The sequence below is a fragment of the Balaenoptera ricei genome, chromosome 19, assembly GCF_028023285.1.
Source record: "Balaenoptera ricei isolate mBalRic1 chromosome 19, mBalRic1.hap2, whole genome shotgun sequence".
Taxonomy (NCBI): Eukaryota; Metazoa; Chordata; class Mammalia; order Artiodactyla; family Balaenopteridae; genus Balaenoptera; species Balaenoptera ricei.
In genome coordinates, this window is record NC_082657.1 from 18,046,454 (window position 1) to 18,069,607 (window position 23,154).

The window sequence follows — 23,154 nt, forward strand, 5'->3', positions numbered from 1 at the left end:
AGCATTCTACCGTTCTCCCCATTTATTAATGTATGGACTCACGGATTTCTCTTTCATTCAATGGATCATAATTGCCCCAGATTTGGCCAGTGGGAGCTCCTTCTGTGTCTGTTTGACATGTTGTATCATTCTTTGGGCACTTCCTTATTTTCTGGCACAAAAAGATTTTCCAGGCTCATCTTGTACTTTCCCTGCCCTGCCCTTTTAATGGAGAATGATATTTAGAAAGCAAGATCTAGACACTAGGGGAACGTATGGCTTTTAGGATGTCATTGCTCCCAGGGACTCTCAGTGAACATGGCTGGGAACAGAGATAGGAAGTACATGAATGCATATACAGACATGCAAACATACATACACAGTTATATAATACACACACATTTACATCTGCATTTATTTTTATATCTATTTTAATGTATATTGAAAACCATGAATTTACACTGATAACTCCAATTTTCATCTAATCCTAAAGGGTTCTGTTTATTTGCTAGGGCTACCATAACAAACTACCACAGACTGGGTGGCTTAAACAACAGATATTTAATTTCTTACAGTCTTGGATGCTTGAAGATGAACAGATACGTTGAAGCAAGTATAGTAAATACTAATTGTACCATCTAGGTGGAACATGCACAGGTGTTTACTGTACAATTCTTTGAATTTTTCTGTATATTTGACATTTTTTGCAATAGAATATTGGTAAGGGAAAGAGTAGGGACCACTGTGAATAAGAGAAAAAGCGCTAGCTAGCATTCATCTTGTACTACAGTGTGGGCCTTGTGCCAAGCACTGTTACAATCATCTCACTTAATTTTCTCAACAGCCCCATATTATTATTTTCTGGTGCTATTATTTTCTCCATTTTATAGCTAAGAAATCTGAGGCTCAGAGAGGTTAAGTCACTCATCTAAGGTAACAATGTTTGTAAACAGAGGTGGGACTCCAATTCAGGTATGTGTGATTCCATAACTGATGCTTTTAACTCTGTCACATCTAGAGCACCAGCATTCCTGTCCAACCTCCATCCATTTCTTTGATAAAAAGAGAAAGTTAAAACCCAGTAAATGGCTTCTAACGACTCCTTGATTTTTACACTTCTCCAGTATGGAATTGTACTTTTATAGAAGGAAAAATAAAGTTCTTATTTAAGTTCTCTTCCTTCAGGGATGGGATTGTCTCCCTCCCAGCAATCTTGGCAGTTGTACATTCTTTTCCAGGTGCTAAGAAAACTGGTAGCAGTGAGTTGTCATGTTTGCTGTCTCCACTTGTTCTAGCTGTACTCTGAAGGTAAGGTAGGGCAGGCTCTTTTTATGCATGAGAACACTGTGAGGCTCAGAGACTTTAAATATATTGACCAAGTCACACAGGATTACAGGACAGGACAGATCTGGCGCTCAAGTCTGGGGCTTTGGACTTGGCATTTCTCTTAACTGGTCTCCAGACTGGTTTCCGTCTAAACCAAACCTGACAATTAAGCAGCACTTGCTCTTAGAGGCCCGCGATTACTGTGGGTATTTTCTGGGGAGTCGTACTTCTCGATCTGCACTCCTCGCCTGGCATAAATTCCCAGAAAGCTTTTCGGCGGCGAGCAGGGATCTGAGCCGGTCGTCGATGTGCGCTCTTGGTCACCTGAGCGCTTTCCCAGAAAGGGCTGTTTTCTGTCTAGGTTTCCGTTCTCACAGAGGGCCTGTAAAACGCCTGGATGTCCCATGCCGTGCATCGTTGTATCCCTAGGGAGGCTGTGGCAGAGACCTGGGGGTGCCGATCTTCCCCAGCAGGAAAGGCAGAGAAGAGGCCCCGAGAGGAGGCAGTGCTTTGTCCGTGCTCAGCAGGGCTGCAGCCTGGGCGGGGCCGGCCTCCCTCGTGCCCTGACACCCCCGGGGCGGAGCTGGAGGCCCTGCGCGCGCCAGCTGACCAGATGACCTGAGCCGCTAACCCCAGACCCGCCCGTACTCAGCCGGGCCTTCCTTATGGGCCTGAGTCTCGCCGCCACATAGCTCAGCCCGAGCGCCCCATTTGGAGGCTGCGGCCCACGGAGGTGGAGTGATTGGGCCGGCTGGACGGCCCCACCCGGGGTCCAGAGGCGCGGCGCTCGCGGCCCACGCGGGGCGGGCGGGCCTGGGGTCGTCGGCTGGCGTGCCCGCGGGCTTTCACCCGCAGAGCCGCCGTCCGAGGTTCCGGTCTCCGCCTGGGGTCGCCTGAGCACTGCGGCTTACAGGGCTGCTCGAGATGACGTGGGGGGAGGGGGAAGAAGCAGCTGCGCCGCGGCTGCTCGCGGCCAGAGCCCGAGGCGGGGTCGGTTTCTTGGCAACGGGGCCCCTCTCGGGTCGCGCCCTCCCCCTTCTTGGTCTCCCCTCCCCCATTGAAGCTCCGCGGAGTCAGAGCCCTGGAGCCCGAGGCGGAGCCCAGGTGTGGCCTGGGGGGCGCGACCGGCGTGGGAGGGGTGACCCCAGGGCTGCCCAGCTGCGGGCCGGCGTTTGTCCGGAGGGGCTGCGCTGGGGGCAGGGGACCCGGAGGGCCCGAGGGGGGCGCGACAAGTCTGTTTCCGCCCAGCCTCCGCCTGCTCCGGCTAAAACGAGTCTTTCCGGTGGGGCTGCCGAGCCGGGTCCGCCCTCCCCAGCCTCCCGGAACCCGCCCGGGCCGAGGGCAAGAGCAGGCCGGTGGGTGGAGCGGTTGGAGAGGCGGGAGAGCCCGGGTCCTGGGATCCAGCCCGGGCCGCGATCCCCGGGGCCCCTCTTTCCGATCCGGTGAGTCCCCAGGGCCACCCTGGCAGACGGTTTTGGAAAAGCTTCCTGGGTGATTCTGGGAATCAAGGGTCCAGTCTAACCTTATTACTTTACAGCTGGGAAAACGGAGGCACAGACTGTCCCAAAGCCGCACCAAGAGTTAGCAAACCACGAGGAAGCCAAGGGAAAGCCTACGGGGAGAGACCCGACAGAGGCCGGGATTTTTCCCAGGCCCTGAGTCCTGGGGGTCTGGAGTAGACAAGAGGGGCTAGGAAGGCCTGGGCGCCCGCTGCCCCGACAGCTTCCCCAGGGGGTGGACCGAGCTGGATCCCCGCGACGGCCCCCGGCCTCACGAAATTAATGAGGAAGATGCCTTTCTTTCCTCAATCCAGGAGTAGAGATTCCGTTTAACCACTGCAGACAGTAAGACAGGGACCACTCTCCCTCCCAGCCTGGCGCCAGCAGGAACCCGAGGGCATTCAACAGGAGCCAGGAACTGGAGGCGAAGCATCCTTCATTTCCTCTGCGGTGGTGGAACAAGTGAGGTCTCTGATTGCCAGAGTCTGGTTTTTCAAAATCGTAGCATGCTGGCACCGAAAGCGGGGGTACCCTGAAGGATTCTTTTATCTGCTTAACCTTGAGTCAGACTTGCAATCAGCATTTGATCAAAAAGCTTGGTCAGTTTCTCAAAATGCAAAATCAATCGCCGATTTTACTTTTTTACTTGGCATTTCCTTGGGATAGTCTCGGTTCTGGGGATGAAAGATTATAAACTATTGTCTTAAATTCTGTCCTGATTAGCATCTTTCCTCAATTCAGGATTTCCCTGGAGCCAGATCTTTGCAGCTTCAGGATTATGACTTTTTTAAAATATAAGCTTGATGAATTTTTATCGGTTCCCTAAATTAGAAACTCCCTTAATTACAGGAGAAAACATTTTCAAAGAGAAAGGGGTAGACCTTTAGAACAAACCCGGGAGCAATGCTTCTAAAGAAAATCTCAGGGCAGGCAGGTCCTCAGAACCAAGTGAGATGGTCTTTTCTGCAGCCGTCAGGCCCACCGTCTTTCAGTTAACTCTTGACTAAAAAATAAAGAATAAATGAAGGTTTGCTTAAAGCTGTTCATCCTCCTGCAGAGGATTCTAAGTTGAGAGAAAACATGGTCTTGGTTAAATTGTTTTAAAATTGGGCTTGGGTGGCCAGATGGTAGATGAGGGGAAATTTCCCCTTGTAAAAGTATTTCCAGCTAATAAATGAAGAAAGAATGATAGATAGAACATCACCATTTTGTATTCCTAATGAATTAATGGATCTAGGCGTGATCAGCTATGGCTACTAAGTCTTGAAAAGAGAGAACCCACATGATGTGCTAATGGAAAAACTCAAAACACAAACTCTGAAGTCGTCTTGACACTCCTTACAGCCCTGCCCCGCCACAAATCAAAGCTGCATCTGATCAAGCCTCATCTGGATCCACAACACTACGGGAACATAATCAAAACTATCCACATCTTGTGAAAGTACAAATGCCTCAGTTCTTTAATAATTAATTGCAAGGAAAATATTGCGTTTAGATTCTAAATCAAAGAAATGGTAAAAAGAAAAAAGTGACATTCACAGGACACTTGTAAATTTGAACACCAGTGTGGTATTTGATATTTAAAAAGTATTATTACATTATTTCAGAATGATAATATTATGGTTACATTTTTAAGTATTTAAAAAATATTTTAACATTTTCAATGTATTTTGGAAATATGTGCTAAAATATTTACAGATGATATGATATCTAGATTTTATTTCTAAATAGTTTTATGTAGGACTTCCCTGGTGGCGCAGTGGTTAAGAATCCGCCTGCCAATGCAGCGGACACAGGTTCGATCCCTGGTCCGGGAAGATCCCACATGCCGCAGAGCAACTGAGCTCGTGTGCCACAACTACTGAAGCCTGCGCGGCTAGAGCCCATGTTCCGCAACAAGAGAAGCCACTGCAATGAGAAGCCTGCGCACCACAGTGAAGAGCAGCCGCCGCTCACTGCAACTAGAGAAAGCAACGAAGACCCAACACAGCCAAAAATAAATAAATTTATTAAAAAAAAAAAAAGATCTAAATAGTTTTATGTAGCAGTAAGGAAAGTAGGTGAAGGTATAGATGGAAACAAGGTTGAATATTAGTAATGAGTATATGGTGGTTCATTTTATTATTCTTTTTTTTTAATGTTTAAATTTTTTTTATCTTTTACTTTTTGCAGGGTGCTTTCAAACTTGGGAACCTGCCTTGAAGCCTGACTAAATTGTCTGGGTTGGAGCTCAGGACGACTGGCCCATGTCTTGCTCTGTGAAATTACACATGTCATTTCTCACTTGTCCATTCAAGAAACACTATGGAGGACCTTCTGTCTGCTTGAGCTTCTGAAATTATGGAGCTGACACTTCAGATTAGAAAATAACAAAGAAGGAAGCCACCAAATGGAAGCATGGAAGGCTTTGCAGAAGAACTGTTGTTTGATATGGGTTCTGACAAATGAAAAGGAGCTCCCTGGGTGGAGTCAGTTCATCTTCGATAAGATAAGGTGGTTAGACTAGGGCTACATGGAGGACCCATTTAATCCTAACAGATTCTGTGGTTATAACCTGCCTGTAATCAACTTTTTCTTCTCTGTGTGTCCCTCCAGGGAGTTGGGAGACCACCATGGACTTCCTGTCGTCATTCTTTATTTTGTTAACTGAAGCAATCCAAATTGAGCCGTTGGTCTTGAGTCTCCCAGTTGTGTTTGGAGGCCAAAGCATTATCATGTTAACCAGTCTGTAACCTTAGGGAATGATCTCTTGGGCTCATAGATTTATTTCCATCCATCTAGTTCCCAAGGCATTTCATTTAGTAACTGTAGCTATACCAAGGCCCAGCCTTCGTAATAAAGCCCATTTGCTCATCAAAACGTGGGTGCCTGTAGTTGATACCCTCAGCCTTCCCAACTGCTTTTATCTTCCCTCTCTTCCTGTAGGACATGCAGTTCAATATACAGCATGCATCCTGGCCTTCTGGTTAATTGTTCATCCTGATACTCTGCCAAAACAGGTCGAACTTTGTGCTTTGATGGCCTTTTCACCCATGTGACATGAACCATCTGTTGGGGCAAAGCTTAAAGCAGCAATTGTCATTTGACAAGTAGTTGGCAGTATCACATCTCTGTTATGGAAAATTATTTTTCGGTTGTCATCTTCTCAGTTTTTGTGGATGTTTGTACTTTAAAAGGGACAATTTCTGAAACTTCTGGAGAAGTAAGATAAGACTGCTTAAATTTGGTTGCTATATGTTTGTTGAATGAGTTTGCCTGGGCTATGATGCTGAGTCAAATATGTTGTCTTTTTAGGGACCTGGCTGCATCTAGCCGTGTGATCCAGAGCCTGGTGGAGGGCTGGGAATGATAGCAGCTCCTCTAACTCTTACTACTATAAACCAGAGGTATACTTCACTGTGGGAAAAATATTGGGAAATTAGCTGTGATATATTGTATGTTTCCAGTGATTGCTCAAAAGCTTCTTATACTCATTTAATTAGAATAATTTACCTTAATAGAAAACTATAATTTTCTACTTTTTCCAATCAGTTGAACCAGTGTGTACTTTTTTTTACCCACTCAGATGGAATTTATTACACCAAAGCTAATACCCTAAACCTGAATTTTTGTGCTAACCATCATTATAACTGAACAATTATGCTATAGGAATAGTTGAGACCTCTGCTTCTGGCTCTTGAACACCAGCCTGGATCAAACCAAACCTCCCACCTCAAACAAGCAGAACAGCTGGATAATTTTAAAAATCTGTCTGACAGTGAGAACCTGAGAGGGCAAGATCCTGGAGAGAATGGAAACATAGAAAGGTGAGCCTGACATTTGACATTTGTCTTAGCTTGGGCTGCTATAAAATACACCATAGACTGGGTGGCTTAAACAACAGACATTTATTTCTCACAGTTATAGAGGCTAAAATTCCAAGATCAAGGTGTCAGCAGATTCGGTTCTTTGTGAGGGCTGGTTGGCAGATTGCCACCTTCTCTCTGTGTCCTCACATGGCAGAGAGAGGAGGTTCTGGTGTCTCTTCCTCATCTTATAAGAGCACTAATCCAGGGACTTCCCTGGTGATCCAGTGGTAAAGAATCCGCCTTCTAATGCAGGGGATGCGGGTTCAATCCCTGGTCGGAGAACTAAGATCCCACATGCCGCGGGGCAACTAAGCCCACACGCCACAACTACTGAGCCCACTTGCCTCAACTAGAGAGAGAAAACCTGCACACCACAACTAGAGAGAAGCCCACATGCGCCGCAACGAAGAGCCTGCAACAAAAAGATCCCGCTTGCTGCAACGAAGACCCTGCATGCCACTACAAAGACCCAATGCAGCCAAAAAAAAAAAAAAAAAAGAGCACTAATCCAATCATAGAAGCTACACCCTCATCACGCCATCTGAACCTAATTACCTTCCCAAAGTTTCATTTCCTTATGTCACCACGTTGGGGGCTAGGGCTTCAATATATGAATGGGGGGGGCACAGATATTTAGTACATAACAGCACTATTATTCCCTTCAAGGCGTTTACCTCTGAGAGCAGTGGTTTCAATGCTAAGAAGCTGAGCAAAGCTTTGACAATCTCAGAGAGGCCCTGGTAATATCCTAGGCTTTTGGTTAGGACCTTTGAAAGGCTATACCAGTAATAAGGGCAAATCAAAAAAGGACCAACTCTCACAAAGGTACAACTTTGACTCAAACCAGATTAAGATGGTCTGCCTCTATACTAACTGCATTGCAAAGCAAAAGGAAATCTCTGGAGAAAGATAGCATCATCCACAATACCACATTGATTCTATAATTTTTCATGTACAACCTGTAGCTGTTGATCAAAATTTATTAGGCATACCAGGAGACAAGACCAAGTCACCCTAAACCAAGAGAAGAAATAGATAATATAAACTGACTCACAGAAATCCAGTTTTTGGAGTTATCAGATATAGACAAATATAGATAGAATAACCTCTGATCAATACATTCAAGGGGATAAAAGACAAAATGGAAAATTCCAACAGGTAATAGAAGTATATAAAAAAAGAATCAATGGAAATTTTATAACCGAAAAAGTGTAATTAAAAATAAGAACATATTAGATTAGTTCAAAAAAGATTAGATACAGATGAAGAGAGGATTAGTGAATTGGAAGATAGAAAAAAAAAATATCCAAAGTGATGCATCAAGAGACAAAAGAATGGAAAAAACAGAAAGAGTATGTCATATTTTGGACATAGTGAAAAGGTTTTAACATAATTGTAGTTGGAGTCCCAGAAGAGGACAGGAAGAAGGAGGATTGAACAGAAGCAATATTTGAATAGATAATGGCCAGGAATTTTCCAAAGTTGTTGAAAGACATAAATCCACGGATTCAAGAATCCTTGTAGAGCCCTAAGCAGTATAAATACAAAGAACATCACACTTAGACACATCAGAGTAAAACTACCAAAAATCAAAGAATAAGAGATAATCTTAAAAGTAGCCAAGTAAAATGACAGATTACCTTCACTGGAACTATCATAAGACTTAGTGCTAACTTTAACAGAAACCATGAAAGCCAGAAGACAATGAAATAACATCTTTACAGCACTGAAAAGCTAATCTAGAATTTTTTAGATGGGATCTTCGTTGTGGCTTGTGGGATCTTTAGTTGTGGCATGGGGAGTCTTTAGTTGCAGCATACAGGGTCTTCAGTTGTGGCCTGTGAACTCTTAGTTGTGGCATATGAGATCTAGTTCCCTGACCAGGGATCAAACCCAGACCTCCTGCGTTGGTAGCATGGAGTCTTAGCCACTGGACTACCAGGGAAGTCCCTGGAATTTTTTAACCAATAAAAATACTTATCAATAATGAAGGTTAAATGAGGTTATTCTTAAAATAGACAAAAAACAAGAGCATTTGTTGCTAGCAAATATCCACTAAAAGAAGCAGTAAAGGAAATTATTTTAGGCAGAGGGAAAATTGTCATAAGTGGAACTTTAGAAATGCCAGAAGGAATGAATGAAGAAAGCAGCAGAAAGAGAAAATAAGTGGGTAAATCTGACCAAAATAATATCTTGTGGGGTTTTAAATACTTATACAAAAAATTTTTAACAATATATATATATAAGAATAAAAATGTATGACAGCAATAGAACAAGAAGTGGGAGGGGAGTGAATAGAGTTAAGATGTGTTAAGGTTCTTGCATTGTTCAAGAACTAGTAAAATTACGAATCTTTTTTTTTTTTTTTAATAAGTTAAGATGCATTTTATAATGTCTCAGTCTGCTTGGGCTACCATAGCAAAATAAGATAGCCTGGATGGCTTAAACAACAGAAATGTATTTTCTCACAGTTCTGGAGATTGGAAGTCTGAGATTAGGGTGCCAGCATGGTCAGGTTCTAGTGAGGGCTCTCTTTAGATGGCCCTCTTCTCTCTTTGTCCTCAGATGTCAGAAAGAGAGAGAACTCTCTGGTGTTTCTTCTTATAAGAACAGCAATCCTATCAGGTCAGACCCTTATGACCTCACTTAACCTTAATTACTTCTGTAGAGGTCCTGTCTTCAAATACAGTCACACTGGGGGTTGGAGCTTCAACATATAAGTTTAGTAGGGGGACACAATTCTGTCCATAACATAATCTCTGGGATATATATATATATATATATATATATATATATATATATATATAACTAGCAAGCTAATACTAGAGGGATAAATGACGTGAAAATAATTACTTCAAAAGAAAATGAAGAAGGTGAGGCAAATAGAAAAAGAAATAGAAACATTGTAGATTTAAACCTAAATATGAGGGAATTCCCTGGCTGTCCAGTGGTTAGGACTCGGTGCTTTCACTGCCATGGGCCCAGGTTCAATCCCTGGTTGGGGAACTAAGATCCCGCAAGCCATGCGTCATGGCCAAAAACAAAACAAAGCAAAACAAAACTAAATATGTTAGTAATTAAATCAAATGTAGATGAACTAAACATTGCCATCAAACTACAAAAATTGACAGACAGGATAAATAACAGAAAACCAACTACATATTGAGACACACCTTAGGCATGAGGATAAAGGTATAAAGTGCAAAGATGGGGACAAATACTCCATGCAAACAATGACTAAAGGGATTGTTGGAAGGCAGAAATATCAATATTTCTAATGTATCCACACAAATTTGCCACTATCGATAACAGTTAATGGAAAATGTATTTTTCTGAATTTTATTGGGTCAAATTGATTGTTCTCACATCTTTGAAACTAGTCATTTTCTTAAAGCAGGATCACACTCTGACATACCGACCTGCCATCCGTACTCAAAGAGTCAGGTGCCAGGAGCCTCCTGCCAGCCTGAAAACCATTCTATTGAGTCTGGCAGTCTGTGTGTATGTAGTGTGTAGGCATTCGAAGCTTTCTTTCCGTTCACCCCAAGTTTGCTGAGCTTTGCCAAAGGTCAGGTTCACTGTTGGGCAGTGCCTGTCCTAGTGGAGCTCAAAACTCCAGAGAGAGATAGGCATGCATGGATAGGACCCCCAAATATCTGAATGTGTACTGTAGCAAAGGCACAGGAACCTGATGAGAAAGGGACTCATTCTTCCTGCAGAGTTCCTTTCTCTCTTCCTCAAATATTCATTGAGCACCTACTATATACCAGGCTCATTAACATGTTTTTTTATTTTGTTTTTTTCTGACCTAAGACCCATATTCTTTCCAAAAAACTATGACATCTTTTTTTTTTTTTTTAAGTGGGGAAGAATTTTCTCCCCAGTCAGTGAATTTTGTGAAATATCTATAAAATTAACAGCAAACGGGCAAATACAGAGGCCAAGGCAGGAAAAACAGGAAAGGAAACCAACCCTTATAGAGCCACCATTGTTTGTTCTCTCACTGATCCCCATAATAACCTAATGTGGGAGGTGTGGATACCCTTTAGAGATTGGAAATTCAGGCACAGAGAGGTTAAGTAACTTGCTCCAAGGCCCCAGCTTACAAAGTAAGGAGCTGATCTATAGACACCAAGTCTTTTGACTCCTGGTCCAGTGTTCTTCCTATACCAGGCAGCTGAGTAATAGGTGTCCTAGAGACCTTCTTTACTCGTGGAGCCCCTGGGCTTGGGGGTGACGTTTGTGAAGCAATGTGAGGAGCCTGGGGAAACACATTTCAGCCTCTGTGTCTGCTGTGCTCACAGGTTGAAACGCCCAGATGTCCCATGTGGGGTTGGATGCTGGTGCCGCCTCCACCCACTGCTCACCCCTTGGCCTCCCTGTCTTTGGGACTTTGCATCAGCCTGTCATCTACTGACAGGTAATAAGATAGAGCATTTGAAGGTGGGTGAAGGCCTTTGTCTTTGTGGGTGATCCTCTCGTCATCAGGGTCCTAGCATTTTCTTGACAGTTTCCAGAAGGTTCTATACTCATTAAGAACTGGCATTTGCATAGATGGCTCTGGTGCAAGGTGTTCACCTAGTCCTTTTGGCCAACAGTGTAGCTTCAGAAGCAGACAGGAGAAAAGCAAAGAATAGACCATTCACAGGTGTCTTAGTCTGCTCAGGCTGCCTTAATAAAATACCATAGATTGGATGACTTAAACAACAGAAATTTATTTTCTCAAAGTTCTGGAGGATGAAAGTCTGAGATCAAGATGCCAGTATGGTCAGGCTCTGGTGAAAGCTCTCTTCCTGGCTTGCAGTGGACTGCCTTCTCACTGTGTCCTCACATGGCAGAAAGAGTGAGCTCTCTGGTATCTTAATAAGACCACTAATCCCATCATGAGGGCCCCACCCTCATGGTCTCATCTAACCTAATTACCTCCCAAAGGCTCCATCTCCAAATACCATCACATTAGAGGTTAGAGCTTGAACATATAAATTTTGGGGGACACTGAAAGTCCATAGCCATTGGTTTTGTGCCTTCGGGCAAATCTCTTCATCTCTTACCAGTGTAACGGGCATATTATGATTCCAAAGGGGTAGAAAGTAAGAGCCCCTGCCCTGCTGTCTGTTCTGTCCCCTTTGTCTTTTCAGAGGCCCTTTGGCAGCTTTACAGCCAGGGCTCAGGAGGGGCCAGTCTCCCTTACTGAGAAAAATGACCCCAAGCAGACTACATGCAGTTTCTCCAAGTGAGTTTGGAGGAGGTGGGTAGCAGATGTCTCAGGTGGTGTTGAGCATGCGTCTAGGCACCTAGAAACCTAAGGAAGGTGGCTGCTGTTCCCATCTGAAGGTCAAATCATTAAGTAGCCTTTATATCTTTCATAGGTTTCCCAATTAGCTTGTTTTTAAACCTCCAAAGTTTGAACCTTGTAAGTTTATCTGCTGAAAACAAAGAGGCTGTTGCCCCATTTTCCCTTGGATGGACTCAGTCTCCCTGCCCCAGCCCTACTCCCTCTGGTCCTCAGGAGAACCCAGCTACTAGATCTTTCTTTTGGGGACCTAGCCACCTAGTCTGTGGTAGGACCTCACCCTGTGTGCTCTAGGGTTCCAAGTGGAGGCTCAGACACCCAGCCCAGCCCTGCCTCAGGTGCTGGGCCTGCACCACGAGTCCGAGTGGGGGTGTCCAAGCCTCAGTGCTCCTGACAGGCTGAGGACTCCTGCTGTGTGACGTGTGGCAGCTTCTGACCAACCTGGACCTAGACTTTTCCCTTGACTAAACTCTAATCCTGGCTTCTGATTGGTGACACCCCTGTCCCCATTGCCTGGTGTCCCTGAACCACTGCCGACTCTTCATGGCTTTGCTGGCTACACCTCTGTGCACACACCCCTCTCCCTAGGACGTGAGCAGCTGTCCTGGGTCTTCCTGAGACCTGCTTCCTCCCTCCCCGCCCTGTAGGGGTGCCTCTGTGACCACACCTGCCAGGTGGCTTGTGAGGAGGCCAGCGATGCCTCCAGGGAGGGCAGCCAGGGTGGGGCAGTTCTGCAAAGCTGGTGGGTGTGGATTGCTCTGTTGTGGCCTAGAAACAAGGTTTTATAGAATTGCCCTGTAATGCATGCTCTCCCAGTCCCTGAAGCTTTGCAGTGGGAAGATGGATTCACACACAGCTTAGTAACGAAAACCAGCACTTCCCCTTTTGACTGCTCAGCTTTGACAAAGTGGCACCAAAACAGCTGGATCAAGCTGGCCCATGTCAGGAGGTATTCTGGGGCAAAACAGGGACTTCACATGTACTCTCTTATTTAGCTCTCACAACCACCCTGTGGGGCACATAGTGCTGTCTGAAAACCGAGACTCAGAGAGGTTAGGTACCTTGGCCACAGTCACACAGCACATCCATGACAGGGTACTATTTTAAACCAGACCTGCTGAGGCCAAGGTTCACAGGGCACTAGGCTGGTGTGTACCCCTTCTGTTGCTCCACACAGGGCAGGCTCAGGATAGGGGTGGGGAACTGACATTTGCAAAGATATCTAGTCTTTTCTTCTTTGAAAAAGTATGTCACTCTGCAACTCTTCAAATATGACTGCATTGCACAACTTGGTAGACCTCGACAAATGCAGAAGGGCCGCAGCAGGAGCGCCCTGGCAGGTTAACAAGCCAGTGAAGTCGTTAGGTGATGTTCTCACCCTGCATATGTACCTGGAGCTGCCCTGAGCCCCACCCCAGATGTTGAGACTGTGCTTTGATGCCCACCAGGGCTGTGCCCGAACATGGCTCTGGGTAGCTGGCAAGTAAACCTTCGCCTTCACTAAAGTGACCTTGTATCCCAAGGGATACATTTGCTCTAAATAGCACCTTCTGAGACCTAGTGCCCCTTCCTGAAGGGATGACAGCCAGTTTCAGAGAATCCAGAGGAAGGCCTCCTGGTCAGGCCCCTCCTGGGACAGAGCAGAAAGCTCCACTCAGCAGCTGCTAGAACCAACTCACGCCTCCTTCCCTCGACTGCCCAAATGCCCTTTTTTGCAGAAAGGGCCCCACATCCCAAGCCCTCTAACCGCCGGCAGCCACATGTAACCAGCCACCACTCACAGCTTCCCGGTCGCCCCCATATCGGGCTCTGGGCCAGGCTCTCAAACAGCGGCCGGCCTGATGAGGTGGTGGCCGGGGGTGGCGGCCGTGGCTGATTGAAGTCCCCATTTCCCTTGTACAAAGGCAGCATAATTAATCAGGCAGTAATGAATTCAGGTACCACCAGCTTGTCACCTTGAGAGATAGGCTCTCTGAGAGGGCTGGAATTCACAAGAGGCAATCAGGTCACCATTAAGATTTTTCAGTATTAAATATTAATATTAAGTGGAAGATGTATTAGAAGTTGACCAAAATTTGGTCTGTTGACCTTCAGGAACCCCTGCCCCACTTTCTTTCTCTCTCTGTCCCTTTGGCTCATGGGGCAGGGACACCCAGGGTGGGTGGACCTCTGGCTGAATCTGGTCCTCCACCTGAGGCTTTCTGAGCTCAGGGATGACTCTCCCCTTGTGTACCTGTTACTCAGCATCCTCTAAAGTGGGGCCATGGGGAGGGGGAAGGCGGGCGTTCCCCTCAGTGAGAATTCGGGCTCCCCAGCGCTCTGCCTGCAGCAGCTCAGGTGATGGACCAGGGTGCGTGTGCTGTGGAGTGGGTGTGGGTGTTGGGGGGTGCTGGATGCTGTGGCTGGGCCCTGGTTGTACTGACCTGCACTCTTCAGCTTCCAGGAGCAGCCAGCCCAGGAGTGCAGCAGGGCCATCAGCAAAGCAGGGATGCCTATCCAAGTTCAAATCCCAGTCTTCCCGGGGCCACACTGGGAGGTTTGGAGCAAGCTGTGGAACTTGGAGTTGGCATCTGTCAATGTAGTGGGATTAAACAAAGTGGTGGTCGTGGGCCACCTTGCCTACGGCTTGCACACAGTAGGCCCTCAGCTGTGGAAGGCTCCTGCGGGTGGGGCCCATAGAGCCCCAAGCTCTGGGCTGAGGCCAGACCTGGGACTAGCCCACTGGAGGCTGCACAGCTCCAGATGGAAGCCCCAGCTGGCTCTGGGACCCGAGGTGCAGTGTGTGACAGGGTCCCCTGACTTGAAAAGGGACTGCTGGTCAGTGCTAGCACATGTCACTGCCAGCTTCAGGATCAATGATCCCCAAATGCCATGGGAATACTGAGAAAGCTTCCAAGAAGAGGTGCTGTTTGACCTCTTTTAAAGGAATATGTCAGAGCCACAGTGTGGCCCAAAGGTGCTGTGTCTCCAAACAGAGTGGATGGGTGGCTTGAGATCCCATGTGTCCCAAGTACCTGCTGTGTGCTCAAGCAGGAAAGCAAGTGATAGGGTAAAAAGATAAACTGCTCATTTTTTTTAAGTGGGCAAAGAATATGAATAGGCAATTCACAGAAGAGGCCTGGAAAATGGCTTGGAAATTGATTACCGAAAAAAAAAAAAAAGATGCTCAATCCTGCCAAATCTTAAGGAAAATGCAAGTTAAATGAGGTAGCATTTTTATGTATAATAGAACATTAGTCAGAAAAAAAATGAAATAATGCCATTTGCAGCAACATGGATGGAATTATACTAAATGAAGTCAGACAGAGAAAGACAAATAACATATGATATCACTTATATGTGGAATCTAAAAAAATGATACAAATGAACTTATTTACAAAACAGAAACAGACTCACAAACTTCCAATACAAACTTACGGTTACCAAAGGAGAAAGGTGGGGAGAGGAATTTGGGATTAACATACACACACTACTATATATAAAATAGATAATCAACAGGGACCTACTGTATAGCACAAGAAACTTTACTCAATATTCTGTAATAACCTATATGGGAAAAGAATCTGAAAAAGAATGGATATATATATAACTGAATCACTTTGCTGTATACCTAAAACTAACACAACATTGTAAATCAACTATAATATAAAATAAAAGTTAAATTTAAAAAATGAGGTAGCATTTGTCACTCATCAAATGGGCAAAAATTTACCAGTCTGATAATATGAGGTACTAATGAGGATGTCAGGATACTGCTCTCAGATGCTACCTATTGCTGCAACTTCTTTGGAGGACCTAGCGGTTTCCTTTACAACTAGAAATGTACATACCCTGCAACCCAGCAATTTCCCTTCTGCTTTATCTACTCTCAAGAAACATGTTATGTGCACAGAAAGAGAATCATCACTCCAGACTTTGTAATAGCAGAAACCTAAATGCCCATCAATATTGGAATGTCTAAATAGATTAAGGCATCTTCGCAGGGTGGAGTTTTATTTGGCAATTTAAAAAAATTGAGTTGGGCCTATATGTATGCAAATAGATCTCTAAGATGTATTATTGAGTGAAAAAAATCTGCAGAACAATACATGTATGGTTTATGTTAAAAAAAACCCTCAACAATAACAACTAATACTGCATAGTTTTAATGGAGTCCCATGTATGTTGCAAAAGCATAGAATAAAAGTCAGAAAGAATATATACAGACTCAATGGCTACCTTTTAGAAGGCTGAGGGTAGCCATGGATTATAGGAGTTCAGCGGGGGTGGGGCGGCTTGCGCTTTCTCTGCAATGCTATAGGTTTGGGGGAGGCAAATGGGTTAATGAACCTCATGTAGAATAGAGGTTAATTTTTTATTTTTTAAAAATAAATTTATTTATTTATTTATGGCTGCGTGCAGGCTTTCTTTAGTTGTGGCGAGCGGGGGCTATTCTTCGTTGCGGTGCACGGGCTTCTCATTGCGGCGGCTTCTCTTGTTGCGGAGCACGGGCTCTGGGCACACAGGCTTCAGTAGTTGTGGCACTCGGGCTCAGTAGTTATGGCTTGCGGGCTCTAGAGCGCAGGCTCAGTAGTTGTGGTGCACTGGCTTAGTTGCTCTGCAGCATGTGGGATCTTCCCGGACCAGGGCTCGAACCCGTGTCCCCTGCATTGGCAGGTGGATTCTTAACCACTGTGCCACCAGGGAAGTCCCTAGAGGTTAATTTTTAAAAGAGTTTGGCTAGGGGAAACAGTGCATCTAGCGGGGTGGTTGGCAGAATACAACGTGAAAAGCTGAGAGAATGGCTAAGAAGGAATGGGAGTGCGTGTACTATGAGCAGAAGCCCTCTGGGGCTTGCGGAGGGGAGGAAAGAGGAGAGTGAGAAAGTCAGGGAGCCTGGATACACAGAAGGGACCACTGCGGGGGGGGGAAGGTGAAGAGCTGGGCTGCTCATTGCTTTGTCCTTGGCCGGGCTAGGAGCATGACCCACAGAGATGTTTCCTGATGCTTAAGTTTCCAGCTGTGGCAACTAAGGTTCTTCCTCACACCCCTCCTATCCTCCTTTTAAGCTGGAGATCTGTTTCTTCCACTGCTCAGATAGGAAGTTTTGATTATTTTTGCATAAGGACCCAGAATTGAAAATCAGTGCTCCTGCTACTGACCCCCCATCATCCAAAGGAAGTGGACTCTGGTCCTGGGCACACCTTTGCTGTCCAGGGCTGCCCAGCAGGGCTGGAGACCTGCTTCTGCCCATGGCTGTGTGGATGGGAAACCTGCTTCTCCTGGGTCATGCTCAGGGGTCCTCAGGCTTACGAGGGGGTGGTGTGGGAGCCTCAGTTGCAGCCACCTGGCCAACCTTCAGCCCTGGGCTCAGCATCCCTGCACAGAGCTAGGCCAGAGAAATGCAAAAGGAAGAGTAAAACCAAACTTACCTCCAAGGCTCCACAGTATGTGGGCTTTGGAGTCCGATCTGACTTCATATGCCAGCTCAGCCCCATGGCCAGTGTGTATAACTTTGTGCAACCTCAGATTTGCCATCAGGGTTTCTGGGAACTAAGCAAAATAAAATGTGTCGAGCCCTCAGCTCCGTAATGGCACCCAGTATGTGATAGTGGTAGCTGAAAATAATGATGCTAACACTACATCTCCCCCTGTCTCTTCGAGACTTTTATCAGAACAGCGTCCTATGTTTACGTGCTATGAATGCGGTGATGTACTTAGAATACTTTATTCTAGTGTGATGAACAAGAAAACTGTGTTTTAACTCAGTAAGTCTTTCCCATCCTGGGTTTTGTAAAGTTGGAGTTTCACTGTTTCAGAAATCTTTACGAAGGGATGAGGCCTAGTGAGCCTGGATTGAGAAGGGTCAGCAAAGAAACTGCTTCCAGCTGTCCAAGGGAGGGTTGTTGGGAGAAATGGCAGCTCCTCTGCCATGTTGGCTGGTCCAGGTGGGACCCCATTCAGCTAGTGAGGCATCCATCATTCCCCACAGCAAGGCCAGGACCAGGGAGAGGTGAGTGAGGCAATTGCCTGGAGGCAAAATTTAAGGAGGTGCCAAAAAACTCAGTAGTCAAGATAAATAACATTTTACTGCAATATATGTTTAATAAGAATTAATGCAGGGACATCCCTGGTGGCGCAGTGGTTGAGAATCCACCTGCCAATGCAGGGGACATAGGTTCGAGCCCTGGTCCAGGAGGATCCCACATGCCACAGAGCAACTAAGCCCGTGCGCCACAACAATTGAGCCTGCGCTCTAGAGCCTGCGAGCCACAACTACTGAGCCCGTGTGCCACAACTACTGAAGCCCATGTGCCTAGAGCCTGTGCTCGGCAACAAGAGAAGCCACCGCAGTGAGAAGACCGTGCACTACAACGAAGAGTAGCCCCTGCTCGCTGCAACTAGAGAAAGCCTGCACACAGTAATGAAGACCCAAAGCAGCCAAAAATAAATAAATTAAAAAAAAAAAGAATTAATGCAAAAAAAACTATGATGAACAAAATATCACCACTTTATCACCACTTTACACCCTGGCCTCCAGCCTCATCTTACTGACCTCTTCAGCAGCTGTCAGGCTCCTAACATCCTTCTTGCTGGGTGTCTTGGGCACAGCTAGGTCTGCCCTGGTCTAGGGGAAGGGAACTGGGAAATAGGTTCTGTGACTTGCCTTTCATCAGCATGGGAAGGAGCTAGGAAACCTTTCTGGACAATTATCTTTTGAGTGTGTGTGTATGATTTTTTTTTTAATTTTTATTTTTTGGTGACCTTCATTGAGGAAATGAGAGACTTAAAACAAAACATTGAAACAAGTGATAGGAACATGAGAGTTTACAGTAGAAAAAGCAGATTTGAAAACTGTTTTCAGAAAGCCTTCTACTGTCTGTTGTCTATTTTTCAGAAAATAGTCAAGGGTTTGCAAAACCAAGAAGAATTTTTCAGTTTTAAGTGCCTTTGCTTTTCCCCAACAATGCTGCTTCAGTAAATACAGGCTCCAGTGTACATCTTGTCTGCCCTTCTAGGATCTGAGCGTTCTGTACACCTGGCTTGAAAGCTCAGCTGATTAGCTCTCAGATACCACCCATCTCAATCCGAGGCACAGCCCCCCATCCCTGGCTGATGGGGCTGGATGCCCAGTGGGAGAGGATCTTTTCACCCAGGAAGAGACAGGAAACAGCTACAATGTAGAAGATGTTGGTTTGATGAGACAATCCATTAGTTGGTTGACCCCTTCCCAAAAGAAATGGGATTAGAGGGAAAAAAACCCCAAAAACCTTCTTCTGCAAGTTGGAAGTCATGTGACAAATGATTTTTGTTGCAATACAATATTTAAATCAAACTAAATGAATAATAATATAACCATATGCATTTATTCTGCCATTCTTCTACATATTTTTTTTAAAAACTAATTTGAGAATATTTAGAAGTAAGGTAAGCTGTTTGTGGCAATTATTTGTGGTGTGTGTCTAAACTCGCTGCTGGGCTTCCCTGGTGGCGCAGTGGTAAGGAATCCGCCTGCCAATGCAGGGGACACGGGTTCGAGCCCTGGTCCAGGAAGATCCCACATGCCGCGGAGCAACTAAGCCCGTGTGCCACAACTACTGAGCCTGCGCTCTAGAGCCCGTGAGCCACAACTACTGAAGCCCACGAGCCACAACTACTGAAGCCCGCCCGCCTAGAGCCCGTGCTCCGCAACAAGAGAAGCCACTGTAATGAGAAGCCCGTTCACCGCAAGGAAGAGTAGCCCCTGCTCGCTGCAACTAGAGAAAGCCCGTGCGCAGCAACGAAGACCCAACGCAGCTAAAAATAATAAATAAATAAGATAAATAAATTTATTAAAAAAACAGAAAATAAACTCTCTGCTGAGGGGGCTACAGTTCTATCAAGGTGGATGTCGGGAGACTAGGTCAGGGGAGCTGGAGGAAATCTAGGGGTAGAAGGACCCCACTTCTGAAAGAAATGGCAGTGGAGGCAGGCAGGCAGATTTTAAGTTTTCAGGCAAACAGTGCTTTTGAAAAAACTGGATTCTATAATTTGTTATATTAATGATCTTCTTTAAATTATTACTAAAAATGCCATCCAAGGGAACAGGAAGGTAGACTCTGTTTTGTCCTTCCCTTTATCTGTGGACTTCATTTTAAAAATCACTTTATTTTCAGCACCTTGGTTTTGTTGTTTTTGCCAGAAAGTAACTTTTCTGTTCAACAGTATATTAACGCAGAATAGAAATAAAGATGCTTTTAAAAATTCTTTCAAGCACAAAAGGAGATGGTTTTCAACAGATAATTTTACATATTTACATATTTTACCTTAAGCATTTTGTAGTCTCTGCCTACTGGTGAATGGATCAGATTTTTACACTCTTTCAAAATGAACCAGTTTGGCTTCTAAGCCACTGCAAAGGACGGAAATGAATTCTAACTTTTTTTTTCTGCTTCATTTTCGCATCTTCCCATTTCCTTATTTCACATGGTTTAAAATAAAATGCCTCCAGCTTTATTTTTCCTTTCTCAAGAGCAAAGTGAATGTGACTTTTCGGAGGGGTCACAGGATGCCCTGGGGGCCCTTGGGTGTTGTTGGGCCGCTGCCTGCTTTCAGCTTGACTGAAGGGCTTGTCAGAGTTTTCATCTCCTAAGAAACGAGCCGCCGGCGCTGGCCAGAAGCAGGGGAAGGCAGCAGTCTGAGTCCCACGCTGGTTCTTTCCCACTGACATCAAATCCTGAGGTTTTGAAATTAATCCCACACAAAGACAGCCCTTCATTGTGGTGCCTGTTTGAAATTAGACTAGCAATAATGACCTTTCTAAGATGTCTCGTTGTTAAGATAGCCCCCTGTTGAAACTGAAAGGCTGCTGAGGGCCTCTCCCCGCCTCCCCCGACCAGAGTGGGTGAGATGCCCCAGCAGTCAGGTCAAGGTGACCGCCTGGCTTGGCCGGAGGTGCTGCCCGGTGGCAGGAAGTGGCCGCTAGCCCAGATGGCCGGGCTGCCTCGGGCCCCCGTGACCTGGAGCCACCGTTGCTTCCCAGGTCTGAGCCGCTGACTGTCCCCGGCTGAGAACTGCTCTCACCTCCAGGTCAAACAGATTCCTTCAGTTGTAACCGGTATTTTTGTTAAAGCGAACTGGAGCCATAAAGGGACTCGACCTGAACATTAGCAAAGAAAGCAGTCATCCCTCCAAGGAGGAGGAGCCCCAAGGGGCACAGAATGGGGACCGGTGGTCCTCCGCAGAACCCCCGCTGAACCCCACTTATCCTGCTCTTTTTACACAGTGAGTTTTCTTCCCCATAGCACACGGCTTCCACAGCAGACTGCCTTGCCGGGGATGTGGATGGAGTCGGGTGCAGCCCAGTGGGCCAACCCGGGTTCAGGCATCTGACTGTGCCCTCTGATTCCGGAACAGCACAGCCGCCTGTCTGCTGGGCCCTGGGCGCTCATCCACTGTCTCTGCGGTACCTACGGGCTCTTCACACGGAGGCGACTAAGAAAACATTTCTCAGAGAGAACAGACTTGAATGGCAACGTCCCTGCATATTAACAGAAACGGAGGAGTATTTAGAGCTTATGTGGTTTGAATGTGACTTTCTTACCAGACTAGCCCAGAATAACAATTTAGTTATTTTCGAAAACGGCTGTGCTTCTAAATAATTAGATATTGTAATCATTTCCATCAGTGACTCCATTCGGAGCCCTGTTTCAGTTAACATGGTCATTGTGCTACCGTGGCCTGCATGTACCGCTCGGTCTTTGGAAATAGGAAGTGTCTGTTAAGCGTTCTATTATTTCTGCTGCCCACCACAAGCTCTGCTATATTTTTCCCAGTGTTCCTATTTGGAGAAGGATTCTGTGCTGTTGAATTTTGATATTCCTAGTGTCCTCTGCAAAGGTTGTCTCTCATTTGAGTTGCTTCTTTTAACCCTTGGCAGTGGTTTTGAAGAGAAGAGGCACATGAAGACAGTCTGAGTATTTTGTAAACAACCAAAGCTGATTTATCAAAAGAGCACTCTTTTCTAGTGTAACGGTCTCTGTCAAACTTCTTTCTCTATTCCGAGTGTTGGAGAATGTGCTGGGTCTGGCCTTTGCATTTGGAAAGTTAGAATGACGCCTCCTTCTCTGTTTTAATATATTTCACCTCTCTGAGGCAGACGGATCAGAAACTCACAAGGAAAAGCGATGCCCTTTCCTGTGGCGACATTAACCAGAATCACGTGGAAAACAATCCAAGCCTTGTAGGAAAAGGGAGCCATTAAAATGTGCCCTGAGCGATTGGCTGCACCCAATCTTGCAGCCTGGCTCACTCGCGGCAGCAGACAGGAGGCTGCTCCCCTGGATGGAGAGAGCCTTGTTGTAGTGCCACAATTAAAATCAGCTCCTCTGCCAAAAATAAAAGGGAGGAGGGAGGAAGGAGAACATCAAAGACAGACTGAAATGTGTAGTTAGTAGTAAGAGTGGTCTCCTCTTGAACCAAAGCCTGCAGCGATTCACGGCCCCCTTGTTAATGAGAAATTTTGACCTCTGGTTTGTAAGTTAAATTTGTAATCCCAGCTAATGAAGTAAATCACTTCCAACTTGAGTCTGTTGTTCCCCGTCTGCTTTGCACGCTGCGTCTGAGAGTGAGGATCCAGGTCCACACACACAGATTGAAGGGAAATATAATTATTCGGTGACCGCAGAGTTTCTTGCGTGTTGAGGACGTGCTCGCAGTAACACTGCAGGCGTGGATGGTGGACCTATCCGTTATTTCATTGTAACCTGTATGTTGATAAGAGAGAGAGCCTATTAGACTCTGGGTTGAACAGCAGGATTGAATGACACTTCAGGGAGGTAAGTTGGGGACCCTACACACTGCCTTTCTTCATTTCTTTAGCAAATGGAAATCTTACTCAGTTCCAGGCCAACGACCGAGCAGACAGTCTAGTACTTTGCATAGGGTAGAAGTCGATGCATATTTACTGAAGAAATGCTGCTGAATGAAGGAAAGACTATTTGGGTGATGTGGAGCTCGGAGGGAAAGAAGAAAGCTCCTCTCAGGAACGTGAGTCCAAGAAAGGCAGGGCTGAGGAGTCTTCGAGCTGCCTGTCTCCCGGCTGCGCTGAACCTTGGTGGGCAGGAGAAAGAGCCGTCGTGTGAAACTGGGTACAGCTGGGGTGCTAAGGGGCTTGCTTCTTCGAGTGACAGATTATAGCTGAGGGAAACGGGCTGAAAAATTACCCTCTTTTAATGACGTGAGGGCAGAA

The 23,154-nt window shown here is 45.8% G+C and overlaps 1 protein-coding gene and 1 long non-coding RNA gene across 2 annotated transcripts; both read left to right on the forward strand.

The window, feature by feature from the left end:
* The first annotated feature begins 2,426 nt into the window (after positions 1 to 2,426).
* On the forward strand, positions 2,427 to 5,663 carry LOC132353703 (uncharacterized). The gene is made up of 2 exons (XR_009499069.1): positions 2,427 to 2,747; positions 4,977 to 5,663. It is a non-coding gene; the product is annotated as an uncharacterized LOC132353703 (long non-coding RNA).
* An 88-nt stretch (positions 5,664 to 5,751) lies between these two features.
* Positions 5,752 to 22,457, forward strand: LOC132352943 (uncharacterized). Its single transcript, XM_059903746.1, has 4 exons — positions 5,752 to 5,769; positions 6,459 to 6,610; positions 10,957 to 11,095; positions 21,209 to 22,457. The coding sequence occupies exons 1-4, from the start codon at positions 5,752 to 5,754 to the stop codon at positions 21,563 to 21,565; spliced, it is 666 nt and encodes a 221-aa protein (XP_059759729.1). The 3' UTR covers positions 21,566 to 22,457.
* Positions 22,458 to 23,154: the final 697 nt, after the last annotated feature.